General features: G+C 27.3%; 2 protein-coding genes across 2 annotated transcripts; both read right to left on the reverse strand.

Annotated features, from left to right (window-relative positions):
• Positions 1–7,042: 7,042 nt before the first annotated feature.
• Positions 7,043–11,949, reverse strand: LOC105250510 (uncharacterized histidine-rich protein DDB_G0274557). Its single transcript, XM_025413333.1, has 4 exons — positions 11,805–11,949; positions 9,959–10,020; positions 8,778–9,065; positions 7,043–7,261 (listed from the first exon to the last, which is right to left on the reverse strand). Exons 1-3 carry the CDS (start codon positions 11,823–11,825, stop codon positions 8,804–8,806), a joined length of 345 nt encoding a protein of 114 aa, XP_025269118.1. The 5' UTR covers positions 11,826–11,949; the 3' UTR covers positions 7,043–7,261; positions 8,778–8,803.
• A 3,889-nt stretch (positions 11,950–15,838) lies between these two features.
• On the reverse strand, positions 15,839–17,008 carry LOC105250511 (signal peptidase complex subunit 1). The gene is made up of 3 exons (XM_011256661.3): positions 16,845–17,008; positions 16,391–16,450; positions 15,839–16,308 (listed from the first exon to the last, which is right to left on the reverse strand). Exons 1-3 carry the CDS (start codon positions 16,887–16,889, stop codon positions 16,126–16,128), a joined length of 288 nt encoding a protein of 95 aa, XP_011254963.1. The 5' UTR covers positions 16,890–17,008; the 3' UTR covers positions 15,839–16,125.
• Positions 17,009–20,423: the final 3,415 nt, after the last annotated feature.

Here is a 20,423-nt window from a genome sequence, read left to right on the forward strand (position 1 = left end):
TTGATCAGTATCAGTATAAATTTGAATATTCTTTAATAATAATCACAGTATTATCATTTTGATAATGATATAACAATCAAAAAGTGTGTCGCACAATAATGTGTGAATGTTCTTTTATGATTTCTGTACATTTCTGTAAATTGAATAATAGTCAATCGATTGAAATTTGTTTTCATCAATGGAATCGTTTTATGTTAAAGAAACGATTTAAAATGTTATTATTTTTAAACTATTACAAAAGAATATTACAAAATTTTTTTACAAATTTTGTTTACACATTTCTATTACATTTTCAGATTTTATACAGATATTACTCTCATCGATGATAGATATCGATGACGGCAGAATATAAAATGCAACAGTTTTACTGATTTTGCGGAAGATTTTTACGTGACGAACAAAATGACAACAAAATAACGGTTACTCAATGACAACAAGAAACTGATAATTAAAATTTATAGTCTTCCACAAAGCTTAGAGACAGGAAAAATTATAAATGATCAAAAATTGCTTTTTTAAAATATCAAGATAAAATTGATAAAAAAAATTTATTTAAAGTTTTTTTGAAAGAAAAAATATTTTTCGTATTATAGAGCTTTCTTATATTAACATTAGACGGAAAAACTTGACCGACACATTTGACATTATGACATATAGACATTTTTTTCTTAGTTGACTATAACTAAGCAGCAAACTAACTCCCAAATTGACATTGACATTGATTTAATTTGACTTTTTACGACAATGACACATTTATGACGATTCAAAAATCATTACAAAAGTAAACAATTTTATTTAATTATAAGTTAAATATTTAAACTTATTTATATATTATATCACAAGTGTTTTATATTATGAATCTTATTATAACTGAAATTATCGATTTTATTGTTGATGACAATTTCAGAAATGACAAGTGTACTAGGAATATTAATAACTGAATTTACACTTAAGTTCAAGTAATCTTTAAGATAGATTACCGACCATTTAAACCATTTTGTGATAAAAGCGCATGTCGCTATAACTCATTATTACACGATCATGTTTATATATTTCTATACCTCATTGTTAAATCCGGCACGCATTTCAATTTTAGATCTTTATGTGCCTTGTTCATCTTGGCGATTAGTATTACGCATACATATAAACGCAATATTGCGATTTACTCATTTGAATGTATATTCAAAGCAAACATGTTGTATTTGTACATATATTACGTTTTGTAAATAGAGCAATTTGTGTGTGTTATAATGTTATTTTTAATAAAGTTTTTTATGTGTTTTTAATAATACCATTGTTTAATATCCACTATAATATACCTCTTTCTGTATCAATAGAATAATAATATATTTCTTTATAGTATAATAATTTTTTACAATTATTTGATAAATGTGCAATTTTATCTATGAATTCTAAAAGAATAAAAAACTTTTTTTAATGCAAAAATATCAGAAATATTTAACCAATAAATATTCATGCTAATAAAAATAAAAGAATGTAAAGATACACTTGTTTTTAATTTTTAAATATATGTATTGATAAAATTTCACATTTTAAAAATAACGCTCAAGTAGTATTAAGTTAAAAGCAATCTTGTAGGAAGAAATTGCTTTTTAATGTAATATAACGAAATAATCGTCCTATTAGTGATATTTTATTTGAAAATGTTCAATATAATTCATGTGTAGTATACAAACGTGAAAATTTTCCACTTTCACTTATATTTTTTGATTTTTTCTCCACTAATATTATATCATTGCTAATATTTAATACTTGCCCATTCCATCATTAATATTTTTATAGTCATTAATCATGAAAAATGACATGAAAAGCATTATAGGAAATGATTTACGAAGAAGGCTTATGATTAACTAACATATAAATTATAGCCTTTCATGTTTTCTCATTTACAATTAACATCTTATGATGTAAAAATAAAAATATCTGACGACATGATAATATTAACTGTTTTGTTTGAGAAAGATTTATTAAACGCATTTACATAAATTGCATTGATATAACGATAATGATAATAAAGAATATGTTTGACTTTTATATATTTATATTTTTTTGTCACCTAAAACCCAATTTTTCTATTATTTTTCTTTCAGAGTATACAAGTTTAAAAAGAATTATATAAATATTAAAGCGGAAAACTTTTTATATTTTTATAAATTTTTTAAATATTTTTTTAAGTAAAGTGGAACGATCTTTAATTGCCATAATGTCAACAAAAATGAATTTCTTTTAGAAAAATAAACTAGCACGAACAAAATTCTTAACTTCTAAGAATATGCAACCCGAAGTACTTGCTTGCATTTCTGATGCAAATATAATTCGGAATATTAAAAATAACTTGCGATATCAATATCATTGAAAATATATTAATTATCCTTTGAAATAAATAATACTGTATAATCTCTATAATTTTCACTATTTTATTTTTGCACAGATTTATTTTAATATTTAAACATATATCTTGCTATTTTCTTAGTAACCTATTTTATTTGGAAATAAGTTTAATGCAAATATAATTTTTTTATTAAAAAATATGTCAACATAAAATTAAATATTAATTACACAGGCCTAGGAAATTTTAGGTTCGATTAGTTACAAAAAGTAGAATAGATAAATCTGATTTTTTAACGCTGAAAACGAATCTAGTTGCAGAATTTCTTCAGCATTTTTGAGTAATTTATAGTTAAATAGTCCAAAAATGACTATTTTGATCAATTTTATGAATTTTTATTATGAGAGAACATAATTTTTTGAAATATTTCTGCCAATGACCTCGTAGTATAGTCATAGTATTAGTCTTAAATTTTTAAACGTCGCCTGTCATTTTTTTAAATTAAAAATGGCGGATCCAACATGGCGGACAGAATCACATTAAAAAGATATAAAATTTAGAAAAATTTATCAATGTAACAACTGTATTTCCAGAACTTTTTTTGACAACCGAACCTAACAGATGTAAGGCTTTCCAAATTTCAAGATGGCGGATCTGTCGTACTGATACTTATGCTGATTTTCTTTAACGTAAATTTTTTAGAAAATCTTAGAAAATAAATTTCTTAGAACTTCATACTTGTATATCTCAACAAAAAAATCGTACAATGGTAATCAAAAATGGAAAGATAAAGACTAGTGCTATACTATTGGCGGAATTCAAAAATTATATTTCAAAAAATTAAGGCCCATAAAATTCATAAAATTTGCCAAAATTGCTATTTTTGGACTATTTAATTATAAGTTACTCGAAAACCTGACATGCTGGGAAAATTCTGCGGCCAGATTTGTTTTCAGCGTTAAAAAATCTATTAGATTTATCTACTCTGTTTTTTGTAACTGACCTTCGCAGGCCGTGTTATCAAACTTATTTTCGTTTCCGCGTTAGTAATTTTATTGATTTGTACTTTGTTAGGTATGATTCTATTCCTATAGAGTGTATATTACGTATAGACATAAGCATAATTTTCACTTCCTAAATAATATTAATTTCGCTTGTGATTCAATCATCGATAGCTCTTAACGTCATGATAAAATCGGATTCATAAGATCGTAAAAGTCCGTTGGTGTTGGATTAGTTCGAAATGGAAAGTAAGTGGACAGTGAAAGAACGAATCACATGATAAACGGGGCGCGATTTCACTCGTATGCATGTACATATTGTACATGCATTGCGAAGCACAACATGTAAAACGAATATAGTGGACTTCATGTTAATTTGCGAAAAATTTTAAATAAATACATAATTACTAATGCAAAGAACTCTCGTTATTAACTAAAAGAAAGTGGAAGGCAAAAATTAAGAGAGTTAATGAATGTGTAAGAGATACATCTCGCAGAGCGTGCATCATTTAAAAAATGTATTTCCTCATTTCTATAAGCGATAATAAATCAAATTTACAATTTATTTTATAAACAAAATTAGATTATTCAGTTATGGAACAATTTTATGTATATATTATTCCCTTGTGTTTAATTTTTCTCTTACTTTCTAACATTATTGCATTCTGATATATTTTGGAAAAACTAAAATCTATTTGCTTTAATTAATTGAAGAATAATTTCCGTTAATTTCTATTCGAAAGAGAAATTATAAAATTTCTGATTTTAACATTTCTTTTTTTAACACTTCTAAATTAGATAAGATTCCAAGATATCATGCCCGGGAAAGGTACGAGCGGTATATCCACTAAGTGATGCGTGAAGTTGTAATAGGAAGTCCGTGAAAATTGCGTTTATAACAATACGCGCGCGTAAAACCGCATATAAGATTTCAAGTAAAAACTTAAGTGAGAGTGAGATTTGAGGCAGGGTGGTGCACATAGGAACTGTTTCTCGTGCACCGCTCACACACGGTTCATTGATTATGTTTCTGTTTATAAGGCTGACCGTAAAACAGACTTTTATTAGTTATCGTACAGTCGTAGTTTCGGAAGAATTGAACGTCTATTGCGTCTAAAACATGGTTAGGCTTGAAACATATGTGAGTGTCAATCAATTTATGGATGTGAATTTGTTAAGTGAGATTCGTTTGGTTTGATCGCATGAAAATGGATATTTCCAAAAGTGATTTTCTTATTTATTTCCTTCTCCTCAAATGTAATTGTTGAAAGACAAAGTTTACGATTTACTTTTAATCCGACCGAAAATTAAACCGTGAATTTATTAATCTTATCTTATTTCTATTAATCTTATGCATGGGAAGATAGCAATCTCTCTTTGAATTCTCCAAAATCAAATTTTTTTGTGATGTATTTTTTAAATTTATTTCTTCCATTTTAAATATAATCGTTGAAAGACAAGGTTTATGATCTACTTTTAATCTGACCGAAAATTATGAATGTATTTTTTATTAATGTTATATGCATGGGAAGATAACAATCTCTCTTTAAATTCAAAATTAAAATTCAAAATTAAAATCTTTTATGATATAATTTAATAATCTTAGACTTTACTTTCGCCGCCATAAATAAAAAAAATGTATCTCTTTAAATTAAGTATTTCTTGTTTCATACATATAAATATCTATAGTTGAATTCGTATAGTTGAATATCGTGTTTTTATAAAAACTCTTGTATATTTTATAATAACTCTTTTTATGAAAATTCTGGTAAATATATATATATATATATATATATATATAAATATGTATAAATATTTTAGAAAGATATGGATGCGAATAGCATTATTCTGATTTATCAAACTATTAATTTAATTCTGATTTAATTCAAAGACTAACTTTCTTGACTAACCTTATTTTACAGGTAGAATAATTTTCGATATGAGACAATTATGAATAGAGAATTATGATTTTTGAAACAATTGTATTAAATATTGGATATAATTTTTATTCATAATTTTTACCCAAGAAATGGAAATCATTATATTTTAATAACAGATTGACAAAAATTTTTTAATTTAAATTTTTTGCAACATTTTAAAATTTAAATTAGCAAAAAAAAATTAAAGATATGAATGAAATTAAAAATAATAAAATATAAATGAGATATTTTTTCTATGGAAAAGGAAGCTATTTCGAATAGTTTTAATCATGCGCGCGAGGATCAGTTTATTAATATCATACAGTTTCACCCAATATATGATTGTAATTTTACATTTACTTCGATCACTACCGCTTCCTGATAAATGATAGTATACGATCGAATCATACTTTCTCCGGTCACATTACCGTGAAAGACAAGGTATCTATTTCTAATTCCCGATTGAGAATTAAGCCGTGAATATATTTCTATTAATGTTAGATGTATGGGAAGATGGCAATCTCTCTCCGAATTCTCCAAAGCAAAATCTCTTATAACATATTTACGTAATATTTTTTTCTGTTTTAGGTTCTACTTTCGCTGATTCTCGCAGTGACATTAGTATCAACGGCGCCGCATCCCGATCATGATGATCACGAACAGTATTTTTTCCTTTTTTCCGTTAAATTATTGCTTTTACAAGTTTTTTTTAGAGATAATATATAGTTCAAACTTTTTAATATACATATATAAATATAATAAGAACATTTAGAAAAAGAGAAAAATTGTTTCTAGCACTCACTTCATCATCCACGTGCCACATCATATCCACAAGCATTATCATAAGCATGTGAAGAAGATTTATATACCGGTAAAAAAATCGGAGCACCATGATCATCACGACCATCATGATTACGAATAATCGATAAATCATTTCATAAAAATTGATAAATATCGATAAATATTTCATAAATTATTTCATAAAAAATCAAAAAGAAAATGGCATAAGAGCCAACGCGCGAGAAGCAATAGCACTTCTTTCTTTTTTCAATATTAGTTTATTAAAAAATTATAATAACAAAAAACGAACGTTTCGGATCATCTTTTGATCCTTCTTCAGCGCGATGTTAACAATATATATATTACAGATAGTGACACGTTACATTAAATGAATTTATTCTCGACGTGTAGGTAATGCTAAATTGCATCCCGCGGAGGTCTTGTAAGCACTCTGCTTTCAACAGTTAATTAAATATACTACAGTTATGTTATGCGACATCAGCAGATCTAGCAAATCTAGTAAAAATAACGAAATAAATAATTTGTTTCATGATTAAAAAACTGATCACGATAGGATTATTTAATCAAGATTACTGTGAACTGTTTGTTGATTGTTTTACACTGTTAATTTTGCAAAATAAATTATATGTTATATATATTTATTTAGGATCAATTCATATTTAACTAATAATTCTCTTGTGCTTTCTGCGAATGCATGTTTCTAAAGATAAGCGTATGCATGATTATTACTTTTCCCTCCCTTTCTGTAATGTTCCTGAAGAAGCGATATGATTTTAAGAAATTATTAGACGAAATATATCCATGATTTAATTAAAAAAATGATAATGATTAAATATCAATGATATTTTACGAGATATTTGAAACTTGAAATTTTTTCAAGCAATTAATAAAAGCAAGGAATATAAATATATCAAGTACAGGATATCTTTTTTGTATCACACATTTATTAAAAAATAATGACAATATAAAAATATGTACAAGTATCTTCGTTAATATACACGCGTGTATACAGAGTATTTGGTTCTTATGCTAAATCTTAAAATGCTATACAGGGGGCTCGAGTAATTTTGTACTGCTCGGTTTCGTTTTCATTTGTATTCGATGAGAAAAACTCCTTATCTTAAGTCCGTTTTGAGGAGAATGAATTTTCTATTTGTTTTATTTACTCGAATTCCACCTTGTATAATAACCTGCAAATCAATGGTTTATGTGAATCGTTGAATCAATTTTTTAATATTTTACTCTTATAATACTCTTATAATAAGATTGTAGAAATTCATTAAAAATGTTAATGATCGCTATATATATATATATATATATATATATATATATATATATATATATATATATACAGGGTGTCACTTTAATTGACTTTAATTGACGCCCTATTTATATAGCGATATTCCTCGTGAAAAACTGAGTCGAAAAGTTCCGAACCATTTTTCTCTATAATGAAAAAAATTTGAAACCATTTTTTTGAAATCATTTTTTTTTTAAACCATTTTTTTCCATAATGCGAAAAACTTTATTTTGCATTAAAAATCATATTTCTTCCGTTAAAAGGGTTTCTTTAAAGAAAATTTCGTTAAGGAAGCTAAAGGTCGGTGCTTATTGGCGCAACTTTACTCAATAATTATTGCTTTATTAAGCATTATAGAAAAAAATGGTTCAGGACTTTTCTACTCAGTTTTCCACGAGGAATATTGCTATATAAATAGTGGGCGCCAATTAAGTGACACCCTGTATACAGAGTATCCCAAAAGTATCGGACTGGTCGAATATTTCATAAACTATGCACTTTAGAAAGAAATGTTTCAAACAAAAGTTGTATGGCTTGAAGGGGGTCATCAGATAGTGGCTATGATTTGACATGGGAGAGTCATTTGAAAATCAGGTGAAGATCACCGTCAATTTCTTAAATAGAACCCCCTATTTTTATTACATATTCGTGTAGCTTATCTCAAGAGCTTTCCAAAACATTATAATAAAGTATTTCTTCATTGAGTACTTTTCGAGTTATGAGCCGTAAAATCATTTCTGAATTTGCATAAACCATAAAATATCTAGTAAAATATTCATTTTTCGATTATCTTACCTTAATAATTTTATGTACAAAATAATGAAAGGAATCAATTGGTGTAAAGAAAACACATAGTTGTTTAAAAAAAAAATACGTAATTGTTAATTGCAAATTACATATTTTTTTCTTAAAAACAACTATGTTTTTTCTATAGACCAACTGATTTCTCTCATTATTTTGTATATAAAAGTATTAAGGTAAGATAATCGAAAAATGAATATTTTACTAGATATTTTATGGTTTATGCAAAATTAAGAAATGATTTCAAGGCCTCATAACTCGAAAAGTACTCAATAGAAGAAATACATTATTATAGTGTTTTGGAAAGCTCTCGAGATAAGCTACACAAATATGTAATAAAAAATAGGGGATTCCATTTAAGAAATTGACGGTGATTTTCACGTGACTTTCAAATGACTCTCCCATGTCAAATTATTGCCACTATCTGATGGCCCCCTTCAAGCCATACAACTTTTGTTTGAAACATTTCTTTCTAAAGTACATAGTTTATGAAATATTTAACCGGTCCGGGACTATTGGGATACTCTGTATATACTTTTTTATCTTATTGTTTTACTACATAAATTATCGCAATTTATTTCAAATTGTAAATGAATAATACAAACCTAAGATAATTACGATAAAGCGTTGTCTAATACCAACCCCCATGAAACTTCTCTTCATGTACGGGCACATGAACAGGTACGGGAACTTTTTCTACAACCGGGTAAGGTACGGGAACTTTCTCGACGTGATGCACAGGTACTGGAACAGGTACCTTCTCGACGTGATGTATCGGAATTGGAACAGGAACGGATACCTTTTCGACGTGATGTACCGGTACGTGCACCTTCTTCACATGATGATGGTGAATCGTGTGCACTTTGTAAGGCACATGAATCACGACGTGTTCACTGAAGAGAGTGCAATTATTGTTTACGTTATGTCATGTATATTCATTTTTATTAAATTACATTTATATATATTAACATGATATATCTCTCTACCAACACATTCTTATCGAATTATACTTATTACATACACTGTAAAAAATTTTTGTGTAAATTTACAACTATTATAGTGGGTAATATTAAGACCAACTATTAAAGGTGTATATTTACATACATTAGTAAATTTACATTTCATAGATAAAATTATTATCTTAAATGATAAGTAAGCATCTTGTACTAATAAATTTACATGTTAGAAGTAGATTTCTAGAAATGTTTATGTAATAATACATTTTGTATATGTATTTATACAATTTCACATATTAAATTTAATTGAAAATTACATACATAATTAGTGTAACAATTATGCTTTTTATAACGAAAATATATAAATTCATGTACTTTTACAAAAATTTTACTCTTTATTGTGTAAATATTCGTTTATATTTGATAAGAAATTACAAGGTTAAAAGTGTAATTTTTAAATTTTATATAAATGTTGCAAAAAATTGTACATTTACATAAAATCCAAAAATTACTTTTTTAACCTTAATTTCTTATTAAATATAAACAAATATTTATACAAATATTTATTAAATATAAACAAATATTTATTAAATATAAACAAATATTTACACAATAAAGAGTAAAATAACTAATTTTTGTCAAAGTACATGAATTTATATATTTCCGTTATAAATAGCATAATTATTACACTGATTATATGTGTAATTTTACATACTTTTTTTACAGTGTATATTACAATTTTCTTAGAAAGCGATAGAATATTAGCAAAAAGTCAAGTTTGATATTTAATAATTAGATAAAAAAAGAACGTTGAAAAGAACTACACTTACTGATGGTGGCCCCCCGGTAGCGGTGTTGCCAAAGCCACGGCCATTATTCCGAACACGAGCAACTGTAATACGAGAGGGAATTGCGGTTTGTTTGTAATGTCGAAAGTGCATCGCGCCAAGAGGTCATTTAAATGCACGGCATTTTTCTTTTCTTTTTATCCGTTTCACCATTCTTGTCGTTTCTTTTATACTATTGTGCACGGCGGCGATGAAAAGCACGGTGCTTCTAATTCAAACAGCGACACAGACATCATTTCTTTAGATTCAAGAATTTCGAATTCAATAGTTTCGATATTTTTTCATTTTTTTTCTCTTTTGAGAATTTTTTAATATTATAAAGTATTTGTATGATCTTATTGATATAAAGAAAAATATTGTTTGAAAAAGATGCATTTAAGGATGTTCTATATCTAAAATCGCAGCAAAAAGTAGCTGAAAATCAATATTGACGAATATCCAGTTTGGTGAATTTTGAGTAAGAAATTGTGTAAAATATTACAATTTGATCTTGGTTACAGTGCAGATGTATTCTTTAATATTTATTGCATTGTTACTGAAATATTCCGAATTTTGTTAATTGAAAGGATTAAGGATGTATTAGAGATATATTACAATCAATGAGATCGCCATGAATTTTTAATTTAACATTCTTAATAACATTCTAAATCGTCATGAATTATTTCAAATTTTTTTACTTGCTCCTTTAAAGTTATTCATTTTTGAATTTTGCGATTTTAACATAGGATCTTAGGATCAACGTACAATAGTATCTTATAAACGTTCAAGAGACAGGTAATAAATTATTCACAAACTATAAAAAAACAATGATAAAAATTTCATTTGTGTAATATTATATTCTTCATACATGTAAAAATGTTCCCACAAAGTTTTAAAACGATTTACTTGCTCGTTTTGAAATTATTATTAAAAAATAACTGTGATTATCAGTTTGACGCAATATTGATGATAAAACGTGGCAACATTTTCTTGGAAATTAAGACCTATTTATATTAAAGAATACTTTGAAGTATGATTTCGTGATTTTTAAAAAATTTTTGATCAATTAGAATTCGTATTCTGCCCAACTTTAATTTTTTGATACTTTGGATTAACTTTTGAGACAGACAGTCCGTCCAATACATTCTTACTGAGATTAACTTTTGGCAGAGAATTTCGCCTTGTGACAGATACATGGCTAACTTCATTGAATTATATTTAATATCTTTTTAACCAGTTAGTACTTGTATAATATCATTTGTCCAGATATTTCCTCTGTATCTAAACTTTTGCAAATTTTAAACAAATTCTGAATATTATTTCCATGTGTTTTTGTCATTTGAATCGACGTGGTTATACGTTTCCCATAAGAACACATGTTAATTCAGTGCAAATTAAAATTCTTATAACTTGTGAACGCTTTAAAAATTGTACTGAAAATTCTAAACATATGTAAGGATATTCTGTACAATTTTCATTAAATTCTCAATATTTTGAAAATAGGTACAAAACATCCTTAAAAGTATTGTGTAATTTTACAGAAGATTTTTGAGAGCGACTGTTCATTCTGTCAAATATCTGACTGTCAAGTATCATTTGAGTTAGCGCGTAATTTAATTTAAATAAGTACGAGATCACGATTGAAATATTTTTGAGGAATCTCAAGAGAAATTCTCTGAAAAGCAATCTTGAAATCACATAATTTGCGCACAAAATTAACGCGAATACACACTCAGCTTCGTACGAAAGGCGCGTCAAAAGCACTGGCGGCCACAAAAAACTAACGAAGAACGTCCGAAAATTTAAATACGACGAAACAATACTGTGTATATTATAAATAATCACTCACAGTGATTGCGTGGGAGCGCATCTTGGATTCGGTCTGTCTCTTAATCTCGATCTTGATTACTTTGGAAAAAGATTCGCGCCGACTGGTGCGTGCTGTGCGTTGCAAACTGCCTTGTTTGTCGAACTGTGTTTGATACGATTCTGCGTTTTGTTCGTCGGGGATGTCCGCTTATAAAGAACAGACACGGCGATGATCAAAACCACCCGGTGAAATTGTGGGACCCGGGGTGGGAGACACAGAGCTGGTGCGAGACGGATCGCAAGTTACGTAAAAGCAAGGAAACGCGCAAAGCTCGTGTTACGTTCGTTTCGAAGCTGCGTAACCCATCGTACGGTGCGTACGAGTCCTCGTGATCGAACATAATTCGCGATGCAATTCGGAGCAATTTTGTTCAAACCGGATATTCCGATGATTCGGGAGAAAATTTATCGACAAAATATTTTCGTGAATTTCTTTATGAAACAATTATGTGACTTTCATCGTGATGTAACGTCGCTATCAAAATTGTTTCCAATCACTCGAATAGATAGAATGATCTCTTTTTGAGATTGAAAGATTAATTTTTTTTATTTCAAACGTGCACAGTTTTGTGGAAATTTAAATGAATATATTTTTAATATATTTATAATTTCTAATATATTTTTAGCATTATATTATATTATATTTATTTTATATATTATTATATTATTCATTTTAAAAATATTATACTATAAAAATAATAAAAAATATAATAAAATAAATATATAATAAAGTATAATATGATATATAATAAAAAATAATATACTATAATTTCATGTTTTAATTATTTATTATGATATAATAAAGATGCACGTAGCGCGAGTATGTGAGAAAGAAATGCTTCCGCAAGAGTGAATAAATAAGTGAGAGCGCGCACAGAAACCTGGAAATATAAATCTGGAACTATAAATTATACCGGATTATACTGACATATCAAAAAAATTACAAAAAAATGGATATTATACGAAGCGAAGCGAATTAATCTGTGCAGAATATTCGTTTGGATTCGATCAATGCTTAATTAAACGAAAGTTTCATTTCGAATACGCGTTACATATATTTAAGTTTAAAAAAATGTTTTTATTTATACATGTATGTGAGTGCATGAAAGTCTTTGAATTTGCATAGATAAATTATAGTAATTTCATTCCGTAGCGCATACATACAACGCTACAAAATAACTTCCGATTTCGGAGAGAAATTTGAGTTTCAACTGATTCTCATGCAAAAGGTCAGAGTTCTCTGCGAAATGCAAATTCATTATTTAAGCGTGATATGATGATACGGCGGACGCATATATAACGTAGTCACGCATGACGTAATTCGCGACTACCCTAAACACACACGTTCGTATTTTCGAGTAAAATTATTTCAGCCCCTAATTGATTGCTCGCAATCGTTAATGTGAATCAATGTTAGACCAGCGAAAATTTACATAAACACGAATGATAAATATCTCTAATTGTCTAACGCGTAAATGGTGCGTTATACGCGCGTAATTGCACATTGCGGAATTTATTTTCCCGTAAAAATATATAAAATATTATAAATTTATATATAAAATATTTTACACATCAATTAATACATTTATATTTCCCGAATAGTTTTCAGGGATTATAATAAGATTAGAATAAAAGAAATGTCGGTTAAAATCGATCTGGAAAAAATATAATTTATATAATTTATAATTAATTTATATAATTTCAGTTATAAATTATAAATAAATATATTATATATTATATATTATAAATATATTATAAATTATAAATAAATAAATTACAAATTTCAAAGAAAGTAAATATTAAACGCGACTTGTTATGAGAACTTCGATTCGAGACGGATATCGGTTGCGTATAGGTTGCTGATCTTGCAAGGTTTTCCTGTTTTCAGATCAATTATAAAGTTTCTTAAATGAACAAGTGTCTCAGTGTTAAGACCAAGGTAATGATCGAGACCATGTCGTACATTGCATGCTTAGTTGCAATTATCTCTCCCCCTCCTTCTCTTCGTCTGATCGCGAATCGGTGGGACTACCGGCGTTACACAGGAAGTAGTGCAAGTTGCATACTTAAAATATCCATCATACAGGGAGAAAGCGTTTCGTAACTCTTACACACACATTACAACCTTGTATGGGGGCAGGCGAAAAAAAGTGAGAAAAAAAGAAATTAAAATAAAAGGTGATCCAGGAGAGACCACATTTCCATCGAATTCGCCAATATCCGATATTTCGATTACGTAAAATATATCGATGCTTCCCGTCGAATGACTTTTACCTCATCGTCATGTAAGCTCATTAAAGTGCGAGTTATTTGCGCTTGATATTTACGGTTCGGTAATAAATTTAATAAACTTCGAAGAAAAAGTATTAGGATTCAATAAGAACTTTTTATGATATAATATTATATAAGAATAAGGCAAGCATTGTAAGTGATTTTAATTAATTAGTGATTATTTTTTTTTTTTGAGTATAGTTGAGGCAACGTCTTACATGATTTATTTTAATTACATGAATATTTTCTGTTTCTTTTCTTTTTTATTTTATTATAAATATATATTTTATATATATTTATAATAAAATAAATATATAAATATTATATATATTTATATATAATTAACTCCAAAAGTATATGTGTAAAAAAATAATATTAAATAGTAAATATATTTTTTAAATAAAAAGGTAGAAATCATTAAATGCTATTGTTTAATATTGTTTAATGCTATTGTTGATAAAAATTTTTAATAAAAGAAAGGAAAAGAAAAAGATCTTTAAATTATTTATTTAAATGTTATTTAAATGTTAGCTTATGCAATCACAGACTTAAATGTAGTCTTTTACATCAAGTATCTTGATAATTACCATCTATGATCGAAAGCATTAGCGCGTGAAAGTCAATTGGCGCAACAATTCTGATGGAAATGATGACCTGGTCAGTTCACGATTGGAGAAAATAGACGGCGTGATCGATGAAAGTCAAACGTTGGAGCAGGTCCAACGGGTCTCCGATCGGGACGACGTAATCGAGAGTAAAAAATGCTTAATTAAGCGACGATTTGCGAACCGGAAAGGCGATGCCGGATCAGTTGCTGCTGTTATATTATACCACGTTTTCTGGTTTACGATTATATAAGAGGCGGTTCCGTTAAGGAAGGGAAACGCTATCCCCGCTGTTGCACAGATATGATTATGCTTCACGTTTTCATTCCCTTTTTACGTAACTGCTCGTAACGTGAAGGCGAAGCAATATAATGCCAGATGATTATTTGATTATGTATCTACGCTTTACGGTATGTTTTCTGTGCTTGCGTATTATGTATACAATAGATAATAATTACTAAGCATTTTCTACATAAATGAAGTAATAAGCGCTTAAAATAGATCATTCGAGACAATCAATAATATTTCTGGATGTCAACCTTATGAAAAATTTAAAAATATCTATAAAAATTTTATTTCCTTTTAATACACCACATATATCGCTTTCTTTTATTCTAAATTAAATTATAAAAATTATTTCTTCTATATTTTAATTATAATATACAGTTATTTATAGAGAAAAATTATAATATACATAAATATTTAAATTCTATTTTAATACAGAAAGAAACTTGGATATTGTACATTATATATTACAACATATATTACATACAAGAAATATATAAGTAAAAAAAAATTATTTTTTTATTATATTTATTTTACTTGAATAATTACTTGAATATTTTCTTTTTCTTTTCTTTAATTAACTTCAAAAGTATATGTGTAAAAAAATAATATTAAGTAGTAAATATATTTTTCTAATAAAAAGGTAGAAATCATTAAATGCTATTGTTTAATATTAATAAAAATTTTTAATAAAGAGAAGAAAAAAGTTATTTCAATGATAGTTTTAATGATAGTTTTATTATTACTTTTTAATTGTGTTCATGAGCATATTAAAATCTTATGAAACTTTCTTGACTTATTATTATTTATATATTACAGGATTATTTTTGATATTCTTTGATATGCAAATAAAATGTATATTTTTATTCGTGTGATTTCATATTTATACAGCCAACAAATATTACAAGATAGATAATATTTGTGTATGTTAAATTTTACAAAAAGAAAGTCTTTCATTCTTATTCAGATATTACTCCCATTCACATACTAAAGACATTCACATCTCATGATTGCATAAAGACAAATGCTCAATGGTATGTATAGATCCGCATTTTTCAGCAATCAAATGCACATTATTGTAAGCAAGATTGCACAATGGATTGCTATATTAAATACTTTGTTTAAAATATCAAAAATATTTTACTTCTTCTTCTTCAGTTTGGTAGTAACTTCAGACTGCGACTTTTGCCAGTCTAATGGTTTGCGACGATACATAGGCCATGGAGGTACAGTAATTAATGCCGCCATAACAAAACCAGCACCCAAAATGTATATCGTCTGTGAGAATTGTTGAATAACGTAACCCCAGATTAAACCAACCACCTGTAAACAGGGCGATATAAAGTCTTTGCACAAAATTACCAACATTTATGCTGCTTGTATTTTGAGAAAAATTGTATCTTACACCAAATAATGTTATTATAACCCGCGACAATTTCTCTGCTCTGGCTTGACCATCATAATCCTAAAACAAGTAATGATACATAAACGTAATATGAAATTTCCTCAGGAATATTCGTATGAATAATTCAGCAGAAAAATTCATATGTAAAAATAAACGTAAAGCGCTAAAATTTATTTATTTGTTAATGTAATTGTTAATGTAATTGTAAATAAATAAATTTACAATGTAATTATAAATAAATAAATATTTACAATGTAATTGTAAATAAATAAATTGTAAATAAATAAATAAATAATTACTACAGACTCTATCAAAGTTCATAATTAAATTAACATACGGTTAATATGACTCGACAACCTAACCTTATATTCCTTGTAATGAATTAACATGATATTGAACTAATCATGGAGGACACAATCGATTAATTATTTAATATAAACATTGCATTATTTACCATATGCGTTGGAATGGATTTGAAGTACTGCATCCATGCGCTCATTGTAAATAAATATAAGAACGTAGGCAAGGAACTGACACACACACTCACCCTTCCTTACGATTTTCACGGACGACAGACGTGTACAAGAAGTGCACGTGTCAAGTGCGCAGGCGCGAAAGTCGGCGCACGTGCCAGCTGTCAGATGCGGCGCAAATTTTAAAGCCAACTTCAAATAGATCTCTACACTCGTTTAAATGCGTAATGCGCGCTCTTTTATGTTTGTGCTAGTGTCGCGTACGGTCTAATGTGTTTAGAGATGTAATACATTGATATATCGTGCGTGCAGCTATTTTGCAAAATTACTCAACAACTCTTGACGGATATTTCTCGAGTGTCGATATATTATTTTTGGTACACTACTATGCGTTAGATCAGTCTATAATATAAGAGTTATGAATCTTAAGGATATTCCCAGAACATGAAACTCATAATGATATCATTATGACGTCATCATGATTTTATTTATCATTTAAAAGTTACCTAAAGAAAAATGATTAAAAAATGAATTAAAGATGACGAAAGGAATAATAAATTTTTAAGTTCAATAATCGCATTATATAATTTTAAAAAGATTATGTTGCTTAAATATAATTAAAATATACATGTATAATTAAATAAACAAGCCTATATTTAAAATATTGGGAATTTAATCAAAATTGTACAGAATGTCCTTACATATGTTTAGAATCTTCAGTATAATTTTTAAATCGATTCACTGAAGCGTTCACAAGTTATAAGGATTTTAATTTGCACCGAATTAACATCCCAGGTAGAATATGAAACTCATAATGACATCATGATGTCATCATGATTTTAATTATCACTTAAAAGTTACCTAAGCAAAAATGATTAAAAAATGAGTTAAAAATGACAAAAAGAATCATAAATTTTTAAGTTCAATAATCGCATTATATAATTTTAAAAAGATTATGTTGCTTAAATATAATTAAATATAATTAAATATTGCTTAAATATAATTAAAATATACATGAATAATTAAATAAACAAGTAATTGCGTAATATATATATATATATATATATATATATATATATATATATATAATGATATTATTATGATTGATTCTTAAGATTTCATGTGCGAAGTATATATATTCTCCAACAGAGTTTGCTAGAATTATTTAATATCAAAAATAAGTCACCAAAACATTGCCAAAAATATATCAAATGAGATCATTATGATATCATTATTTTTCTAAAATGACTTTTAGGTGACTTTTAGGTGACTTTTAAGACGTCATAATGATGTCATTATGAGTTTCATGTTCTACCTGGGATACTCTCTAAAAGTGAATCAGTGAAAATATCACTAATTTAAATAGTAAAATAAGATTTCATTGAGAATCAGTGAGTATTTTACTGATCTTCAGTGGAAACGCTTATTTCTTTGTTATTTTATCTTATATCTCACTGATTATGGTCAGTTAAAATAAAATTCACTGTAAAATCAGTAAATTTTATTGTAAAACCAGTAATCGCTAGATTTATTTATCGCTACGATCGCTATCTCTCTCGTATTTAATTTTAGTTATAAGAATTATATAAAGTTTGTAAAGAGCGACATTTAAGATTAGAAATATTACTTCGATTTAATTTCTGATATAATTTCAATGGAGAGGCTTCAGATATTAAATCGATCTTTATAAGTCTGATAAATAAATGTCTGGCGACTTAATAAAAATTATTCGTTCGTTATCTATTTAAAATAACAAGTTCAATATGCATGTAATATAAATAAAATAAAATTTTTAATATAATAAATATTTATTAAATATAAATAAAATCTTTAATTTTATATGAAATAGATAGAGAGATGAATTATAGTTTAATATTACTGATATTGAGAAATATTACTGATTGGAACAGTCAAAATTAACTGATTCTTTCAATAAAATATCACTAATTTACAATGCTGTACTTAAGCGCGTAAATTGCGCCATTTTGAAAAAGTAGATTCTTATAGAATTACACACAAGTATGTATAAGAAATAAATTTACTCAGTCATTCCATTCGCCGCTGCCATCCCTACTTTGATGATGATGAATTCATTCGGATTTCACTTGCAAAGTGTCAATTTCTAAAATTCCATACGCGAGTCGATTATTAAACGTCCGGTATTAGAGTCGACATTTCTGATGATAAATCGCAGATGATATTTGCAGGTGATATTTTGTCACGATAACTTGGAATCGTAATTTAAATATGATAAAAATGATTCTCACGATGGTAACATCGTATAATTAATCAGTATAATTAATTACTACGACCAATTTTGATTCGACACTCACGATGATTGTGCTTACATCTGCACTAACGTCCCACCATGATTAATCACTGTTACAAAATAATACTGAGCATGTGTACCAAACATATGTATGTATTATGCGAATTAAATATGTCTATGACGCGAGTTATTCGAGCGCTAATTTCTATTAGCGAATTCTATTCGATGCACTAGTATGCATTAGCTAGTGAATTCGATTGGATCGTAAATTTGTAGACAGATCGCGTGCTCCCGTTGGATATAAGAAGATAATAAGAGGTAAAGAATTAGAATTCTTCTTTCTCTTTCTGTTTAATTAATATTATTTTGATTATTGGAACAAAATTTATTAATTTGAATTTTTGCGATTCTCACTCGTATCGTGAAAATTCTCTTTGCGTTATTTATGTATTCCATACAAATGTCGAAAATAAATCAATTATCTATCATAAATATCAGTTGAGTTTTTTTCATAATAAGCAAGATAATTATGTTGATTCTCTATTATCCTTAATTATTCTTAATGCTTCTAAAAATAAAAAACCATCTAGATACTAGTCTACGATCGACATTGCATGTTTAAAAGTATGTATAAAATCATTTATACAAAATTAAAAAATTATATATATACAATATATAAATATAAAATAATTTTTGTCATTAGCTATCAATAAATGTGATATTTATGATAGATAATTGATTTATTTTCGACATTGTATGATATTATATAATATATATATATATACATATATATAATATATATAATATATATAATATAGAGAGAGAAAAATTCGAACTAGATAATACTGAGCGAAATATTATTACTATTATTACTATTATTATTAATATAAAGAATGTCGTATTTGAGAGAGGAAAAAAGAAACGAGAGGAGAGAGAGAGAGAGAGAGAGAGAGTATAAAATATAAAATATAATATAAAATACAACACTTACAAGGTCTACGTATATTGCTTGACCTTGTTATTTCGCAATAAATTATTTAAACAACGTAAAAATTAAACATTCACATTACATATAATTCCCATTATATATATATGCAATGTAAATATTTTTAAAAATCAAGAATAAGGTCGAACATTATACAGGGTGGGGAAAAAGTATGGAAGCAAACAATTATTTCCGAAACTATTCATTTTTCGACAAAATGTCTTAGACATAATTTTTATGGTATGAAAAGATGTATTATGTTGCATAGACGGCATGACCTTGAAATGACCCTTACAAGCTGCATAC

Source organism: Camponotus floridanus, unplaced genomic scaffold, assembly GCF_003227725.1.
Source record: "Camponotus floridanus strain SB8 unplaced genomic scaffold, Cflo_v7.5 scaffold65, whole genome shotgun sequence".
In the NCBI taxonomy this organism is placed as follows: domain Eukaryota; kingdom Metazoa; phylum Arthropoda; class Insecta; order Hymenoptera; family Formicidae; genus Camponotus; species Camponotus floridanus.

Excerpts from the sequence above, each read along its gene's own strand:
- LOC105250510 (XM_025413333.1), bottom strand. The coding sequence starts at position 11,825 with ATGCGCTCCCACGCAATCACT. Across the intron at positions 10,021-11,804 it reads TGCGCTCCCACGCAATCACT|TTGCTCGTGTTCGGAATAAT; the intron begins GTGAGTGATTAT and ends CTCGTATTACAG. Across the intron at positions 9,066-9,958 it reads CTACCGGGGGGCCACCATCA|TGAACACGTCGTGATTCATG; the intron begins GTAAGTGTAGTT and ends CACTCTCTTCAG.
- LOC105250511 (XM_011256661.3), bottom strand. The coding sequence starts at position 16,889 with ATGAGCGCATGGATGCAGTACTTCAAATCCATTCCAACGCATATG. Across the intron at positions 16,451-16,844 it reads AATCCATTCCAACGCATATG|GATTATGATGGTCAAGCCAG; the intron begins GTAAATAATGCA and ends TACTTGTTTTAG. Across the intron at positions 16,309-16,390 it reads TTATAATAACATTATTTGGT|GTGGTTGGTTTAATCTGGGG; the intron begins GTAAGATACAAT and ends CCCTGTTTACAG.